Below are 19,388 nucleotides of genomic sequence, written 5' to 3'. Positions count from 1 at the left end.
TGTTAATGTCTATGATATGTTAAACATTACTTGACAATGGAGTTTTGTTATGAAACCAGTAAACTTGCAACACTGTTACAGAATTAAGCAAGCGTCCCAAGACTTTGAGCACTGAATTTTACTGAAATTAAGGTAAATATTATTAGATCACTTGATACAGAGAAAGACAAATATAATACGACTTGGATTGGTGTGGTTAATATTTTAAGCCAAATCAGGAGTCAGGAACTGCCTCTGTAGAATTCCAAAGTCAGTCTTTTATTGTATCCAAGACCGAACCCCCCGCAGGAGTATATCCCATGCCGGAACACACTGATTTTTATACACTTTTCATATCTCTTGTCAAGATATCCGTCACATGGGATGTCCCACACATCATCTTTCTGGACCAATTGCTGTCATTGTGTCTCCCCTTCTGGGACCCAGGTAGTCCTCGCCCCTGTGCATCTTACCATTATTCCCTGTCTTGTTTGGGGTCCAGTTATTTCCCTCACCTGCATTTGATAGAGCTGGCAATAATTTTTTTCTGGAAGCATAATAATAGCAAAACAGGCTCCACAATGTTTTGTATACTCATGGAGAGGGCCAAAACCCGGCCATGGGCACTAGACAAAGACCCAGGCAACACGGCCATAAAGACCACGTGCACCCAGGTGTTTCTATAATAATGAACAGTAGTAGTATCGGTAGTATCAGCTGGGCACGAGTTGCTTAATTACAGAGCCAAATTATATTCCTTGATCTTAAACAAAGTGACACGCTGCAGAACTAACAAAGGCACATATTCATACAGCCAGAGCTAAAACAAGATAGAGATGCAGAAACTTCAAAGCTAACATTAGGTGCAGAAACACTTATATCGTGCAGCAGTAACTGGACTATATTCTCTGAAGGTTACAAGGTTACATTGTATTCTGCAGGTTGCATCTTTATAGTATTGTCCCAAGGATTACATTCACTAAGTGTTATACAGTGCTAAATAATATTCCATGGGATGTTGCATGCATTATCACACTTGACAATACACAGTTGTGTGTCCATGGGAACTAAGAGCATGGCTGATGGGGAGCAAAGTGGCTGTGAAATGTGATAACACGTCATTCCTCACCTGGTTCTCAACAAAACACTCAAGCACACACGTCGCCAACCTAAAGCACTATGAATTGCTGTTTCAGGCAGGAAGGACAAAGCTAGAGCATAAATATCTCCTTAGGAACCAAGACTACTGCTAATGGCTACATAATGGTAGTGAGTGGTGACTACATGACATCATTTCTACCTGTCAGAAGATGAGAGGGAATCTTTGAGGATGACACTGCCCCCAATCACAGACAAGATGTGGCCGCCCAGTTTGATATGCACTGGGAATGCAGATGGTATGTGTAAGCCATAGCCCCTCGGTCATTAGATCCAACCCCAGATGATTTATGGATTGGGCTGGAATGGAGCCTAAAACAGTCACACCGTGGTCAACCGGGTGTGAACTGATTTTACGTAATTTAAGGCTGCATCTCTCTTGCAGAATTCCTACTTCAGTACTGTACATTGTACTTGTAAAATGACAATATTTTACACATAATATTTATAAGTATACATTTGAGTTTTTAATCATAAATAAATCCATATTCACACTGGGGCTAAGAAATTTAATCTTTTTGAATTACTTTACTTTTTAGTTTTTGATCATGGCTTATTTCATTATATTACTGATTCTAGGGTCTGCAACGGGCACAAAAATTATGGTTCGGTATGTTTTGAGGTCACAGTTCAGTACGTTTTTGGTACAGCAGGGGTAAAAGAAACAAAACATAAATACTGCTGCAACCTACTAATAAAAAACTAAAATTTACTTATAATTAAATAAAAAAAATATTCTGTCAAGTACATAAAACTAAAATAAATATCCACTAAGGTGCACATTTAGAAAATGAAGTTCATACTGATGTCACAATGTTTACACATTTACATTTTAACATTAGCACACACCATGATCTGCCTGTCATACCAATCAGACACTATGATTATAGCAATATATGCTGAAAATATTTTTTCATTTATGAGCGATTTCTCAAAGCCTAATTGACTTGGTTCTCGAACGCAGTATTTTACATACTCAGGAGTCGTCTCCTACTACTGTTACTACTACTATTCGTCAAGCAACTACCTTGGTTAGGGACTATTCACAAATACCACAGTAAAAAAAAATTAATCATCGGACCTATGCATGCATTTACGACCAAATTTCATACACCTCACAACACAGGCAGGAGCGAGAGAGATCTTTGAAGGAGAATGTACAAAATCTTGTTAAAAATGTCCAGTTCCTGAAAGATAAAAGAAACTGAGTGTATAAGGCTGATGTGATGTCATAAGTACAGTAACTGTCATGCGTAGGCTAATATGATACTCACTTAGTGACTATTTCACTAAGTGACCTTGTCGTTGAAACGGAACTCAGTCACTAAATGCAAAGAGGTTGTAGTTAATTCACATTGTGCAAACCCACGCACTGAAACACACACAGACATACTCACACAGTTACACACTGAGAACATTTCATTTTAACACGTAACTGGATCAAGATTTTTTGTATGCATCAGTTCCATTTACACATTTGCTGGCTTTTGATAGCCATTAGCTCTGCTCATATGCGGCACGCAACATTTGGTGAAGGAAAACAGATGCGGGTTGTATGCTGTACTGATTCCCATAGCTAAAAAAAAAAAAACACATTCTTGGACACCACCACCATAAGCTCTAACTCTGTATCCTGACGCTGACAAGGCTCAGTTAAGACTACCAACTAATACGACTGCTTCACTTTTCCTATAAGCTGGTGCCGTTTTGAATCCTGAAGCTCAGTGTACATATTTTCTTGAAATTATCAAATAATATCTACCTTAGACACTGGATACAGAGAAAGACAAATTATGTTGCATTACCACACCTGCCAATGTATGTCTGCATTCCACGGGGACTAAGAGCACAGTGATGGACTGCAGAGAGGTCCAGAAATGTGACGACAGATTAGTCATACCTCTCCTGGTATATATAGGACCAACTCTAAAGCCGCTTCAAAGCTAGATGAGTTGTATATTCAGAAAGGCCATTCCGAGTGATATACTCAAACACACTCGTTGGCCAATTTATTAGCTACACCTGCCCATTACCACAAACAGCCTGTTCCTCAAAACCACAGTCACATGACTGCAACTGAATACATACATCACGCAGAGAGGGTCATTTACCGTTTGTTTAAGTATTAGAACAGCAAAGATGTGTGATCGATGCAAGTCTGAAAGTGGTATGGTTGTTGGTGCCACATGTGTTGTGTCTAGCATCTAAGAAACAGTCGATATTTTACTGAGAATGTTGCGCTCAACAAAATAAATAATTCAGTCAATGTATGTCGAGACTCCAAGCTAAAAGGAAGATGACAAGTGCAAAAATAACAGCTCAGTACAACAGTGGTGTGAAGAAAAGCTTCTCAATGTTTCAAAGTGGTTCTGGAGGCAAAAGTCAGTCCAAAAAAAGAGACATTTTACTAATCTGTGTAGCTGTCATATATCTTGCTCTTGCCCACAGACATATACAGATGTGAGCAGGTTTTTTTTCAGAGTGCGGGGTCAGCAAGTAGCAATGGGATCACATGGGTACCTCAACTGCTCTGACATATGTACACAAACTAATTTACTATGGTAAGATGGTCCGTTGAAAGTGTGCTGCAACAACTTAATCGATAATGGAGATCTATCATAAAAATAGGCTGACAATGAATTTTGTCATTGATTCATTGTATTTTTGTATTTTGTCGCCTACATTGCATAGAATGACATCATTTGTCTGTGGATACAAATGGTTGCAGTTGGTGCATGCGTACAGCAGTGATACTCCAGCAAGCCAGCAGAGGGCAGATGTAGTGCAACAAACACAAATTTCAGCAGTGTAATAAAATGGGTGAACCTTTATAAACATTTTTCAAGGTGTTAATAGGCTTGGGCGGTATGATTGTAATACGGCAAATTTTGCCACCTGCACTAACCCCCCCCCCCCCCCACTAGCCAGCACTAGACTTGAGCACTAACTGCCTCCCTGAAATCAATATGCCTGAAGTGGGAGGTGTGCTAAGCTGACTTTACACCCCCAACATACATACAACCATCCTGCTACCGTGATCCTTAAACTGCACCCACGCAATATTGGGTAAATGGGGCATCTCTATGCCTTTCGAGGAACTTGTGAAAACATTTCACAAATGCTAACGTGTTTAACCGATATGGAGGAAGATGTTTTAAGTCATATAGAAAAAAGGTTATACAGCGGCTGAAGCAAGTACCAGTGGTGAACGTGCGATGAGAAGTGCGGAAGTTTTGGCTGCGGACCTGTCCACTCCGCTTTCACGTGCCACGCTTTCACGGGCCACGCTTTCACGTGCCAGCAACTCCTCTCTTAACAGGGCCGACAGAGAACAGCCGCCTCTTCATGAGATTTTTTTAATGGGAGGACTTGTGGGGGGAGCTGCAATGTTTGCTTCCCATACACCAGTACACGGCTGGCAAAATTATTTTCAACAACCTGGACCCATTCCTGAAAAATGGCTTGGATGTGGAGAAAAAAATTGCCAGTGGTCAGTGATGGAGTTCTGTCCATAGTTGGTCAACTCAAATTAATAAAAACAAATCAATAATATATTATGCAGTATGTGGGGTAATAAAAAACTACTTTAGAATAATTATAAAACCAAATGAGGATGAGTCACTGGCCCTTTGCTTTGTACTGTTTATTGAATCCCACCCTGGAAAAGTAATGGGGACCCTGCAGTAATACATGCAGATAGTGAGTGGCTCACTCAAACAGAGAGGGAGATTAGAGGACAGCTGAATGTCTTCTGAAAAACAGGGTCTCAGAATTTCAGGAGAACTTAATTGAAGTGTTAATCACCAATCAATATCAATTTATCAAGCTGGTAATTCTACATAGAACCAAAATCTAAATATAGATCCAAATGCTGCATGAAGATGGAGAATTTCATCATTAACATCGACATCATCTTCCCATATTTCTTAGTGAGGGTTGCGGTGGGATGGAAATTGATCTCTAGTTAATAAATATTTGGTGTGACTACCAGCCTTTCCTAGGGGTATTTACTGTAGGTCTCTAGCAAAGCATGTTTTTTTTTTTTTCTTTTAATAAAAACATTTTGTAGCAATGAAAAATTAGTGGAATGGGTTTGCTGGAACTGCTAAATAAACATTAATTTGGAGTCTGTACAGCAGAGCATTCATCATCCCTTTGGTATAGTAACTGCAGAGCCAATCACATGTTACAATTATAGAAAACAGCACAGCACCATAAGCCGATGTGCCATTTTTGAGAGTGTAAATTCAGCATAAAAATACAGCTGCAGGCTTCTCCCCCTACGGTCAGACATTCTGAACACTGTAAGTTCACCGAGTGTTTTCTTCTTTCTTTCTCCAAACATAATACAATTACTTGAATACCATCTCCTCCTAACGCTCTGTACCAAGATGAACAAAATCTATAGACAAAAAAATAAATCCTTTTCTTTTAACCGATAAAATGCAACTTTAATAAACATCCAAATGGCAAATACATCAATAAAAATTTTAACCTGAACTACTATTCTAGCCTCATATTCTGGGACTGTGTGAAAATGAAAGATTTTATTTAAAAACAAGCATGTGTAAAAGTCTGTGCATAAAAGGTATGAAATCAAAAGACTAATACCCTATGCAATCATGGTTTTTTTTTTGGAAACAGCACATCTGAAAGCTAGCAAAAAACAAAAATAAGGCTTGTCTAAATCTGTTCAATATGTCCACAAAGCAAAAATCACTCTGCTGGAACACACAGTGCACTTCAAAGAATTTCCCCTTAGATAATTTAATACCTTGGCAATTTCCCTTTCTTCTCAAGCACAACACAATAACAAATCAAAATAAGCTGAGGTTTAACAGTTCTTAATTCATTTAAATCTTATTAAATCTGAAAACAAAGCTAAATACAGGTGTAAAACCTACGTAAACAGCAAAAAATGAATATAAATGAATATATAACTTAAGTACCACCACCAGAGTAATTGTGACATCACTCATCAAATCAAAAACAACTGAGGTTCTCTAGAATGACCCCACTCCCTTTATGTTCGTGGACCTAAAGACTGAAATTTGCCTTCTGAACTGTGCCAGCCAGAACAATTAGCCATATTAAAATGAAATGTATTGTACCTGAATAGGTTCTTGGTTCAATCGCATAGGCCCTATGCATTCCTCTGTGGCAGAAACCTGGGAGAAAAAAAGAGGTTGTTTTAGAACAATTAGTTAAAGCACAGAAACAAAAATGACGGATACAAAACTGTTAGTAGTTAAATAACGAAGGACTTGAACAATTACCATCACAATAAGCCCATCCACCAGCATATCAGTAAATGTAGCTTGACCTGTATCATTTATTTGCTCAGCTTAGAGAACACACTTGTACCAATACACAATAATTAAATGCCACTCTGTCGTTTGTTGTTGTCCTCAGAGAACATGCTACCAGTTATATTTCCCAGGCTCATGACGTGGTCTCCTGCTCCAAGCCTGTCCAACAACAGCCTTCTTCATGCCCAATATCACCAAGGCTGCCATTAAGCTGACCGGAAAGGGATTCCAGTATGTCACGTTACCGCATGACTGCAGCATGCAATTTACGATCAGCGAACCAACGCAACTCAAAAGTAAACGTCGTGCATTTGCTGGGCAGCCATACAAAGCACTATCTGGGCCTAGATGGTTGTCTCCCCCCAAACCATTTGTGGTCAAACTACTTTCTACACTATTAGAAATTAGGAACTCACCATATTTATGGTGGGTCAGCATATTTTTTTTAATATACCACAACAAATATCTCTTTTAGAATGGACCAGAAAGATAATGCGAAGGTGACATTTTCCCAGTTACTTTCATAAACAAACATGAATCTCCTTTAGCATTTTTAAGGCTATCATGAAAGAGGAGCATGAAGGAAACACTTGTCCCAGGTAACAACATTAACAACAGCCAGCTGATTTTTAAATATGTAATATATATAAGATCACATACTATGTGTGTGTGTGTGTATGTATGTATGTATGTATATCTCCAACTCCGGTCCTGGAGAGCTACCGCCCAGTAGGTTTTCTATCCTACCTGGCTTCTGATGAACCACACCTTCTCAGGTAAATACCAGGAGCAGGTGTGGCTCATCAGAAGTCAAGTGGGACAGAAAATCTACTGGATAGTAGACCCCTGATATATATGTGTGTGTGTGTGTGTGTGTGTGTATGTATATATATATACACACACACATACACACACTCACATGATATATATGTATGTATGTATATGTGTATATATCTATATAAGAACATAAGAAATCTACAAACGAGAGGAGACTATTTGGCCCAACAAGCTCGTTTGGGGAGAAGTTAACTAATAGCTCAGAGTTGTAAAAATCTTATCTAGCTCTGATTTAAAGGAACCCAGGGTTTTAGCTTGCGCTACACTAACAGGAAGACTATTCCATACTCTAACTACAGGCTGTGTAAAGAAGTGCATTCTGAAATGCATTTTAAAATGTTCTCCCGCTAATTTCCACCTATGTTCACGGGTTCTAGTATTTAAACTAATATTGAAGTAGCCATTTGGCTGAACAGCATCCAGACCTGTTAGAACATTATATACCTGGATCATGTCCCCCTTTAGTCTCCTTTGCTTGAGGCTAAACAGATTCAGCTCAGCTAACCTCTCCTCATAAGACATTCCTCTAAGACCAGGAATCATTCTTGTAGCCCTACGTTGCACCCTTTCCAAGGCAGCAATGTCCTTTTTAAGGTATGGTGACATAACCTACATACAATATTCTAGCTGGGGTCTTACCAAGGAATTGTATAATCTTAACATGTGACTGCATTACGGTGTATCCCATGACGGAGTGCTACCATTTTCCTCAAATCGTTCAGCATTAATGGAAACGTTCAGTGTCCAGTTTTCTTGATGTTTCCACTAGAACATTATCCCACTACTACAACTGCTACTAGCCTACAGCTTAACTTATTAATCGCATTAAAGTGATAATTTTATCACGCTGACATTGCCAGAACCTTCGTTAAAATGTGAAACGTTGGAAATAACGCTCCATTAATGTTGCAATAGGAACGTTGAATTTGAGAACATGTTCTCATAATGTTGGCTGAAGTTCTGGGAAACATTACCTGTTAGCTGGGATGCACATGGTTTTGCAGGGTGTCGCTTTCCAAGACACCGTGACACAGGAACAAATCTACAAGGCCGCCTTTAATGATAGTGGTAATGACTCCTACTAATCATGCAGAGGTGCGGGCTACCCACAGAATGACCACATCGCTTCACACTGCGACACTGTCATCCGGCATAATAACAGACTGTACAAGAAGTTAGTGTCACGAATGTCAGGGGAAGGAACTTCCTGACTTTTTTTCCCCCTTTAAAACCGTCGCTTTCCAAGCAATCACAGCCGCAATGGGATCGCATGGATACGTCAGCTGCTCTGACACATACTGTAGGCACACAAACAATTTTACATTTAACTAGTCATTCTTACCACAGAGAAGGGGAGATTTTGTTAACTTATTACACGCATGATGTTTCATTCAGACGGCAAAAATGTGTGCTCATTGTAAATATAATTGAAAACAGGAGGGGCAAACTTGTCGGGGGAAAGCCAACCAATGTTAAGTTCTCGATGAGGTTTGGGGATTGAGTGAAGATATGCTTGTAGGACAGCAGAGTTTGGGATGTGGGGCAGTGAAGGGATGTACAACAACCGCTAATGTGAATGAATGACGCTCCATGGCAGAGACCATAAGACCACACCCTGGATAAGGTCAGCCTGAAGTCTCCCTATGACACAATTCAGGAGGAGAGTTTTTTTTCACCTATACTAAAAAAAAGTCGCAGTTTTTATTTGACTCATTTGCTGTCCGTGTCGTTTCAGCAGAAAGAACGTGCAAATGCTTAACTAAAACATGAGTATTCTTTCATACTATTTTCAGTTTTGATGCTGAATCTTGATTGCAAGTACACTGATATATATGTATGGATTTAGCTTTAAATCACTTCTTTCATGTTATCATATATTATTACCTAAATGGTACGACAAAACAGCCATCATCTTTTATATATGAAATACTACATAACGTATGACATGGATCAGTTATATTACTGTTATGCATTAGAACTGCAGTGGATTTTTAAAAATGAAATATTTGCAATCTGACAAATAAGACGATCTTAAATACTAACTCAAGAACAATCTTGTAGTTTTTTTTTTTTATAAATGTTTTTGTGCGTGAAAATGAGGTTCATACTTTCAAAAAACGTGAGCCTTTTTTGATTTTTCCCATATTTACGCTCCCCTTTAAATGGGCCGTCTCCCAAAATGTGATTTACCAGATTGTTATGACCCTACTACTCTGCCTGGGATATGTGGTCAGAAGATGGATGGGTGGGTGGGTGATTGGTATGACGTAATAAAAGTACAGTTTTATATTTCTTTGACCTGACATTCTATCCAGGATGTGCCCCAGCCTTGTGACCTGTGCTTCCTGGGATTGGCTCCACCCCCCATGACCCAGACCAGGAATATTAATTAGAACAGTAATTCCCAATCTAGTCCTTGGAGAGCTGCAAGCAGTCCATGTTTTGGTTCCTTCCTGGCTGGAATGAGAAAGGAAGCAAAAATGTGGACTGTCTGACAGGGAGCTGGGAGGGAGCAAAAACATGGACCATCAGTGGGTCCCCAAGGATCAGATTGGGAAACACTGGATTAGAAGATGGATGGATTTCCTCATGTATATATGTTCAGCTACTATTAGTAAGTTTAGCCATGTAGGAAATAGACTCATGTAAAAAGTTTTCATATACTGTTAAATTCTTAGTCAGCACATTGCCATAGTCTCCCAAACCCCATCCATTTTCTAAGCCCACACTAGGGTCTGCAGCCTATTCTAGATGCTATGAGCACAAGGCAGGGAATAACACAGTATGAGACACCTATAGTATGAGACACAGTATGAGACACCAATTCATCATAGCATGTGATGTGGACTGTGGGGATAAACTGGAGGAGACCTCACAATGACACGGGGAGAACATTAAATTAATTTAATTTAATTCATTTCATTTTAATTTGGTGATCAATGGTCATTGTTGACACACCACAGCACAGTGCACAACAATGAAATGTGTCCTCTGCATTTAACCCATATGTGACAGCATGACATAGCAGGGGGCAGCTAATGCAGCGTACTGTATGCATACTCCATACATGCACAGGCAGGGCAGAGACTCAAACCCCTTACCCAGATATGCGAGGCAACAATAGGAACCACTACACCACTGTGCCACCCCAGCTCTTTGATCCCATTAAAAAAACATATATTTGTTACAGTTCATTTCCAGCACGACTGACTCAACTAAATATGGGGTTGAAGATTACAGTTATAATTTATAATCATGTTGTTGGGTGGTGGAATAGCCTAAGCATGTGGGATGACGGGGGTGCACAGGGCAAGGATTAGGATGGACTGCTCTATTCCACAGGAAGGAGAGGGTTCACAAAGTGACTCGTAAAGGGATTTTTCATGCAAAGAACTACATCTGAACACCGTGTTGGATAGAAGACAACACATAATACAAACCATTAAAAATCCATTTCACTACCATTGCAAGCAAGCCAGATAAATTTAACTTTCAATGTGAATGATTTACTATATCTATATTTTTTCAGCAGATTATTTCCTTCAAAGCAATGTAACAGTGAAGCAAATAAATCACATATTACAAACACGTGGCTGTCAAGGAGTTCACTAGGCATAAGTGCAACTAGGCTGAGCTTCCAATGAATGGCATGCAATGAACGCTTACAAGAGTAAGCAGTATTGGACAAGAATGGTGTGAATGATGTGCCTATTTCTCATATATCACACGTAAGGTCCAATTGGCTTTTATCCCATAAGTAAAACTGACACTGCTTTGCGAAGAGGAGAGGAAAGCAAAGAAATTCTCACAATGAACAGAGAAAATTGATCTTTACTTCCTGGGAGCAACACAAATGTACTCATTTTAAATTAATTTAACTCAATGCTATATAATATTAAATATCAGATACGTTATCTGAAATGTTTTGTCTATATATCTGTTGGTGAATAAATTCTAGGATCCATTGTGGTTAATACAGGTCATAAGATGGTGTTGTAATCATATACCAAGATGTCAGGGGACATTTGTAATGGAATTAAAGTGCCATTGTTTCAGGACCCGCAAATGTCTTTTTTTAAGATCCAGCTGAGCCCTCATTTTCAAGGATGATTTCCTATGAGAAAAACATTGTGTTGCAGTAACCCAGCTCTTACAAGAGAAACAAACAACCAGAATTGTAATTTAAAAAAAAAAGTCCAAAATGAAAATATCAGTTTTTCTCGTTATATTCTCCCTCCAAAAATTAACGAATGCAGCATTGTGTGGTCCTAATAAAGTGCAGGCTTTGTATCCTAACACCTGGTATTTTTCTTTAGCTAGATCTTTTTTGAACTGAAATGCTTTAGAATATTCACCTTACAATCTATGATAGTTAAATACGTAATAATGTAATACGAGACTTCCCTACACTCTGTGTGCAGATTACCTGCAACATAAAACCTCCATATTTATCCATATTTATCAACATTAAGCCCTTTTCTTAATATCCATATGCTAATGTTTATCCTAGGGTAAGAACTGTGCAGAAGAGTGCTTTGAAAGTTCGGTGGCTCCCTTTCCACACTGTGGAACATGATTATTTTAACATATTAGAGCAATGCAGAGGAACACATTGCTGTAATATATTAAAATGTTTAATTCAATCAATCAATCAATCAATCAATCAATAACCATGTGGTCCTGCAGAAATCCCTCCTCTCTGGATGATGGCCTGTAATTTTTCGACACCCCCAAAAGGTTATTAACATGATCTTTTCTAGAACCTCCTTAAAGTTACCCTGCATGAGGCGTATGTAAAATTGCTTATTTTATTTCTTAAAGGCCTCTCTGCTTATATTCAGGTGTAACAGCAGGAATGACTGGGGCTGCCAGGTTTCAGAGGTCAGCTGTGTAGCATAGTGACATCTTCCATAACCACGTAGCTCAAATACAGGTTGGTGGTACTGTACATCAAAATATGCGGCACAAACAGAAACTCCAGGTTAACTTCCAGGTGCTCTGCTTAAACATCTCACTGGGGATAAAAAAGGAAAAAAGAGAGAGGAACAATGGTTCATGTTTATGATTATTTTTTAAATACAGGGACTTTAAGTGGTAAAGAAATGGTCATCATTCACCAATTCACAGCATACAAACACAATACACCATCCCAGCCTGCCTTTTGTTTGTTATAAGACCACCAGCTTATCCCTTTTCGTATTTCTGTAAAATAACCTGCAAAGCCCTAGTGACCCACCCTACAGTGGTACTTTGCACTACGGTCCTCTTATGACCTTGCAGATCTAAAATGAAATTAAAAGCATATAGAGTGTAACGTAGCACTACATGTTTTCCATCCCTTCACCCATTTACATAACAGCTTATCCACTGCAGATCTGTGGCCAGCCTGGAGACTATCCCAGGGGGCAAAGGGAATGAGGTAGGGCAATCTGACCAGTGGATCACAGGCCGCACCCAAATGGACATTTCACACATACTCAATTCACTTTTTTGCAGACAACCAACATAGCTAAAGGAGACCCAAACAAGCACATATGAATCATACAAACTACATACATGAAAACACATACACAAACTGGAGAGGAACCAAACCCAAGTACTCTAAAGGAACATAAACAGCAAAAGTACATTAATCCATTTTGTGCATCAAAAAATACTTAAAATGCTGAATGGGAGGGATGCAGTAGAGAGTTGTCAGTGCAGCCTTGATGTAAAGCATGCTATTGCTGATTTTAATGTATTTCTATCTTACTAGGACAGCGTGGGGAACAAACATCTGTTGCAGTTTGCCAGCCACCTACCATCACGGTCTCACAGCTATTAGACAGAGACCAGAGTTACATAACGGCAGTGCAGCTGGCCCTCGGTCAAAACACGAGCATCAGACAACCACAGGCAAGGAGCGGCTGAGAAATGGCATCAACCGATAGGGACACAGAGCTCATACTTACCCATCTAATAAGCCAGCATTGCATGCTTTTATACCTGCTTAATAAATAAAGCAATTAATTACTATTCATTATAAAGCTTCTCTACTGTAGACAGGATGTAAAGCACAACAGTAATCCTTTGGTGTGTTTTTTAGGAATTATGCACAGCTCATGACAAGATGTTCATTACATGACATACAGAATAATTGTAATTTTTACAACAAGATCTGTTGACAGACTTACTCGGGTGGCACGTGTCAATGAGAAGTGGACAACCAAAAGCATGCTCATTTTGCCTTACTGGGACAGTAGGCAGGGTGGACCAGAGACAGCATTGAGGGGCTCTCCATTCCCGAGCATTACCACCTTCTTTACAAATAGTCACCTGGCAACCACTGGAGATGGCTCAGATCTATCGTTTCATTTTCCCATTGTACCACAGCTACATACAGAGGCATTTAACGGCAACGTCGCTAATTTGATTTTCTACATTTTCAGTGAATGATCTTAATTACTTAATACAACCAGCACATTTAGCATTCTACACAGCTTGTATCATGTTAGCAGCAGCCGTTTGCTTGTTCAATGAAGTAGTAACAGGCGAGACTTTCGGATAAGACACAGGGAAGAACTGGACACCTGAATGTCAATCAAATGGTACCATGTCTGCCATTCTCTTTATAGTAAAAAATGGGCTTGAAGTGATCAGACCCAACAAAGATCTAAAAATCACCAATGTAAAATATCCACGTTTCATGCTGCACTGTGCTGAATATCCAAGTTCACAAAGGGATATACTAGGGAATCATTCCAGGGGAAGAAAAGAGGAATCTGACTGACTGTGAGGTCAGGAGTTATTATGAGTAGCTGCCATCAGTTTGATGTTGACTTTGCGGTGATCATATTAGACAATATTCCTACAGAATGCCCTGTATCTGCTCTCATCTTTCAGGCTTTACCCTTTAATTTGTCCAAGTATCACAGTCTTCTCCAATGTGCCGGGTCTTTTCATAACATCCAAAGTAAGACAATTTTAGTGCGGTCATTTGTGCTTTGTGTTTGATTTCACCAAGAATCTGCTTTTCTCTGCAGTCTAGGGCTGCATGATATTGGAAAAAATTCAAGTATTATGTCATTTTTCCAGTAAATATTGCAATATTTATAAAGTATAAAATGAGTTGATAATTCACTCACAATATAACTATGGACTATAGCTTATTGTCTGCCAAAAGAATCTGCCAAATAAGTTGCTTGTGTTGTCATGAGTTAAGCCAAAACGAGCCATGCTGACAAATCATTAGTTTTTTTTTCAATGTAGTCTCTACAGATTCCAAAATAGTTCCATTCAATGGAAGGCTAATGTGTTTTGGTGATGAGTTCTTGTTTGCTTTTCTCATTCTCACTCTTTCATTCAATCTCTCACAAAACGCACCACTATGTCTATGAGTGAGTCCAGCAGCAAAGATGAACATGATTTATTGATTGACTCAGAGTGAATGCAGAGTTCATGCAAAAGCAGCAGCCAATTTTGCGCCAGAGAGTTTCAAAGGTTTTTTTTTCGTTTGCCCATGTCCCTTTTGGGGCTCCGTACAGTGCTGAGTAGCAGGTAGAGAACTTTCCAGAACTTACAAGAATATTCAAGAACTTTCTAGAATGTTGTAAAACTTGCGAGAATTTTCAAGAACTGTTTAAAATTTTCTAGAATTTTCCATAGCAATGTACATACAGGGGCTCAACACTCACCACTTCAGTATAGTTCTAGCTGCGTAATTGAACACATTGACCTACATATTTGAATTTATCAGAGATGGCATCAAGAAGATGCAAGCATTCTCCATACACATTTTTCTATGTATGTGGCCAATTTATAAAGACAAGAGCATAAATGTACTCCGTGACATCATCTGCTACAATACAAGATATTTTTTGGCATGCCAGTCGGGAGAGTGAGTGATTTACATTATTGTAATAAATCTCAAAAAACTTCTAAACATACATTTTTGTTCATTTTGTATAACTTTAGTAGTAATACACGTAGATCTTCATTCATGGGATGTTTTATTCAGACCTTGTGTAAATGAAAATGTGCAATTTTCCAGGTCAAAAAAGCAAAATTTGAAGGGAATAATGGCAATTTTCTATACTTTTACAACGTAGGCAGTTAAGAAATACTATCCAGGAACAAAATTTATGTTACATAGTGTAATAATTGTTAGCAATAATGAACACATGTTATGTTATGCATTTACTTTACAGTACTTTTGCCATTATTTTAATGTGTATTCTCTCTTTTATAGTATCTTGACTATTCAGGCAGTACAGGTACAATATAGATGCAGTTACAGTATAGGTTTATACACAGTGTATATGATCTTCGCATTGCGTCCAAGTCACCTAATACCCTATTGGACAGAATGTAACCCAGACATGAAGTGACACATACCTGTATATCATTGTGAACACACAAACAATGAATGTCAGTCTGATAGCTTCTCTGAGGTGAGTGCAGAACCATCATGGCTCTCCTTATTATTTACTGCTCCATCTTAAACTTTGGGTGCTAGTGTAAATGTTTTTTAACTCAGTATTTCACTGACCTGAATGAATGTCTTTTACCAAAGCCCATAATAAGCACATGAAGTCCTTTAATTAGCTTCCCCATAATGTCTGCCTGACTTTCCCACTATGGTCCATATCTTTGGACTGTCCTGCAATTTAATTAGTCCTAAACTGCACACACATATTGCTCAAGACAACCGCATTGATTGCCAGATCCTGGTGGGCTGTTTTGTCCATATTTTGTTAAACAAAAACTGAATATAAAGGTCACAATATAAGCAAAGAAAAATTCTCCCAAAGGCCAGGCCCCACAATTTTGAGAAGCATCTGCATAGGATGGCAAAAATGATCAGTTCATGACCACTTCATTAGGGCTGGTTTAAGAAATGTCTGTAGTGCTGCCCTTGCTTATGTATTCAGAAAACTGTCAGGGGATTTTGTCCAGCATATCAAGGCACAACTGCAAAAAAACATATAAAAAATACGCACCAACACCAGCTGCATAGTCGACAGTGAAATACCTTCCCTTTGTTGCTTCTCAACCTTTCATTTCAATTATTTAGGCAATTTAATTCCTTGCTCCACTTGAGAAAAAGGCTAAATAATTAAGAATGAGAACGACAGGTGCCAGAGACCCCTCACAGCCTGACCTCATAAAGTCTACATGTATTAAATCAGGATTACTGCCCTTGCAATAAAAGACCAACGACAAACACAGTGTGATATTTCCCCTATGCAGTCAGCTATTAATATAGGCCAGGACACACAGAACAAAATAAAAGTTTATGCAATTTTGCAATCATTTGTGACACTGAAAAATATATTTTGAGATAATAATGTAATACTTTAAGCTGGTCCACAGTATTTTAAACAGATTCAATTCACCAATCTTCCACTATAATCAAACAATGAAAAGGTCTCCATGGTGTTGAGAAGCATAATTCAATAATATCAGGGCTATGGCACTATGCAACAGTTGTGGTTACATAACAGCTTTTTTAAACCATCCAACTCAAAATAATGTTTGTTCTCTGCATAGATTTTTTTAAACACAAACAGTGAAGATTTAGTACTGTCTATTTTTGTTATCCATCCATCATCCAAATACTGATCTAGTGCACTTTTTTTGGTGGGGAGGGGGGGGGGGGGTGGTGGTGGTGGTCAGGTGCAGAGTAGGACAGAAGGATAGAAGGCTGGGGAATACCCTGGATGGGATGCCTTATATATAAAACACAGGTTTAGAAGACCCTTGGGGTATACCTATTTCCAAGAAAGTTAGGATGCTGTGAAAAATGCAAATAAAAGCAGAATTCAATGATTTACAAATTATATAAATCAATATTTAATTGAAAGTAGAAAACACAACATAACAGATGTTGAAACAGAAATTTTCTTACAACAAAAATATGCTTTGAATTACATGCCAGCAACACATTTCAAAAAAGCTGGGACAAGGGCATGATCAGCTCTTCTTATTGGCGTCTCCTTTGTTGTTTTCTTCATTTCATGATGCGCCAAATGCTTTCAATGACTGACAGGTCGAGACTGCAGGCAGGCCAGTCCTGCACCCGGGCTCCTCTACTATGGAGCCATGCTGTTGTAATACATGCAGAATGCAGTTTGACATTGTCTTGCTGGAATATACAAGGCCTTCTCTGAAATAGACATTGTCTAGATGGTAGCATGTTGCACCAAATCCTTTATATATTATTCAGTATTAATGGTGCTTCCCAGATGTGCAAGCTACCAAAGCCATGGGCAGTAACGTACCCTCATACCATTACGGATGCTGGATCTCAAACTGTCCGCTGATAGGATGGATGATCCTGCTCCTCTTTAACCTGGAGGATGTGGTATCCATGATTTACAAAAACAATTAGAAAATTTGATTTGTCAGACCGCAGGACAGTTTTCCATTTTGCCTCAGTCCATCTTAAATGAGCTTGGGCCCAGTGAAATCAGCATTTCTGCATCATGTTTAGATATTATTTCTTCTTTGCATGGTACATGCATGGTTACACTCTGTAAGAATGAGACATCATTTCACTCTCAAAACTCCAGCAATTTGTCTCCTCAGTTCCCAAACATTTACAGAGTGTTGTTAAAAGAAGAGGTGATACAACACAGTGGTAAACATGCCCCTGTCCCAACTTTTCTGAAATGTGTTACTGGCATCAAAATCAAATATATTTCTCCTAAAACAATAAAATTAGTCAGTTTCAACAATCAGTACAATACAAATTACACTTCATTTCACACATGCACAACATGTACATACACACACACACTCACACACACGTCGGAGGAGTTTAATAACATTTAAGGAATGTTCTGAAAGTAACTGTTGAAAAACCCTTTTCATATACCTTTTTTGAATTTTTGAATGTTGTGATGTCTTCTGTTCTGATGCAGTGTTGCCACAGGTGATTGTGTAAGTGTGTTTGTGCTGCACTTACGCCTAAAACAAATGTTTATAATGTGCTGCCTCCCTCACTAGTGTGTTGCTTTGGACAAAAGCATGTGCTAAATTAATGTAAATGTTAATATGCATGCACACATGCATATGTGTGAGTACATGTACAAGTATTTGTCCTTAGAGAGCAAAGCAGTGCAGACTAGAACTGTTGTGCATGCAAAAACAGTGCTAATTACAAACATCTCAGGTATGGAAAGTGCCTCTTCACCAATCCATTTATATACTTCACTGGCTACCCTGTTTTTATCCATGGATGTTGGTGACCTGTGCTGTTGGTGGCATCAGAGAATTTTCACCCTTTTAACTTTAATGATCGTTTGACTGGTGGGTGGTAAATTAGCATGGCATGCAACATAAATACACCTGTAAACAACATCCTTAATTTCTTGTTTTTGTATTGCTGATAAACAAGTGCTACAAGTATCTCTTTCGTCCTCTGACTGAAAATGCACCAGAGAGGAACATGAAAGCAGAGGTACTCTAGGTAGCTAACGACACCTGAATCGCACAAACAATTTATTCACTAAAATGAGCCATTGTACTACGTATTGTAGGTAGGAAGAGATCGTTAGCAATAGACTGCTGGGAGACAGACTATAACAAGAATCAAAAGGCAACCTTTAAAAATATCACAACTACCATTCATAATGTTTCTGTACATCTTATGATTTACTACACATTTATTACAAGATAGAAAAAAAAGACAAATATATGTAATATTCGGGGTGATTTGTGGCTCCCTGCCGGGGAATTCCTGAGTGATGTCACTATTTCGATAAAAGCTACTCCTAAATAAATAAATATAAATATATATATAGATATTAGGGCTGGGCGATGTGCCAAAATATTTTAATTGCAACATGAAAAAAAAATCAGTCAATATGAATAATTTTAAGGATATAATTCCAATATTTTTGCTGCATTTTTGCTTAAAATTTCCTTAAGATTTCCAGAAACATTCAGAACATGACAAAAGATGCATGGGCTGCAAACTGAAATTTAATTTGAATAAATTGTACAAAATACACATTTCTTGTCATAGGGCGTAACACTAGAAAATGCTGACGATATGGTTTATGGCTGGGTTTTTCTCCGACTGCCTTGCTGCTCCTTCCAGGGATCAGGTCTGACGGTGCTGGT

General features: G+C 38.6%; 2 protein-coding genes across 2 annotated transcripts in view; one reads left to right on the top strand and one right to left on the bottom strand.

Moving 5' to 3' along the window:
- The window catches only part of tbca (tubulin cofactor a), a 221,537-nt gene that overhangs the window by 100,688 nt on the left and 101,461 nt on the right, over positions 1–19,388 (top strand). The window lies entirely within an intron of this gene.
- pde8b (phosphodiesterase 8B) overlaps positions 1–19,388 on the bottom strand; it is a 56,839-nt gene that overhangs the window by 30,508 nt on the left and 6,943 nt on the right. Inside the window, exon 3 of the mRNA XM_023823202.2 lies at positions 6,249–6,305. Within this exon, the coding sequence (XP_023678970.1) occupies positions 6,249–6,305 (57 nt within the window). The remainder of the gene's footprint in view (positions 1–6,248; positions 6,306–19,388) is intronic.

The sequence above is a fragment of the Paramormyrops kingsleyae genome, chromosome 7, assembly GCF_048594095.1.
Source record: "Paramormyrops kingsleyae isolate MSU_618 chromosome 7, PKINGS_0.4, whole genome shotgun sequence".
Classification (NCBI taxonomy): domain Eukaryota; kingdom Metazoa; phylum Chordata; class Actinopteri; order Osteoglossiformes; family Mormyridae; genus Paramormyrops; species Paramormyrops kingsleyae.
The sequence above is the reverse complement of the archived record's forward strand: the minus strand, read 5'-3'. Positions and strand labels throughout refer to the sequence as shown.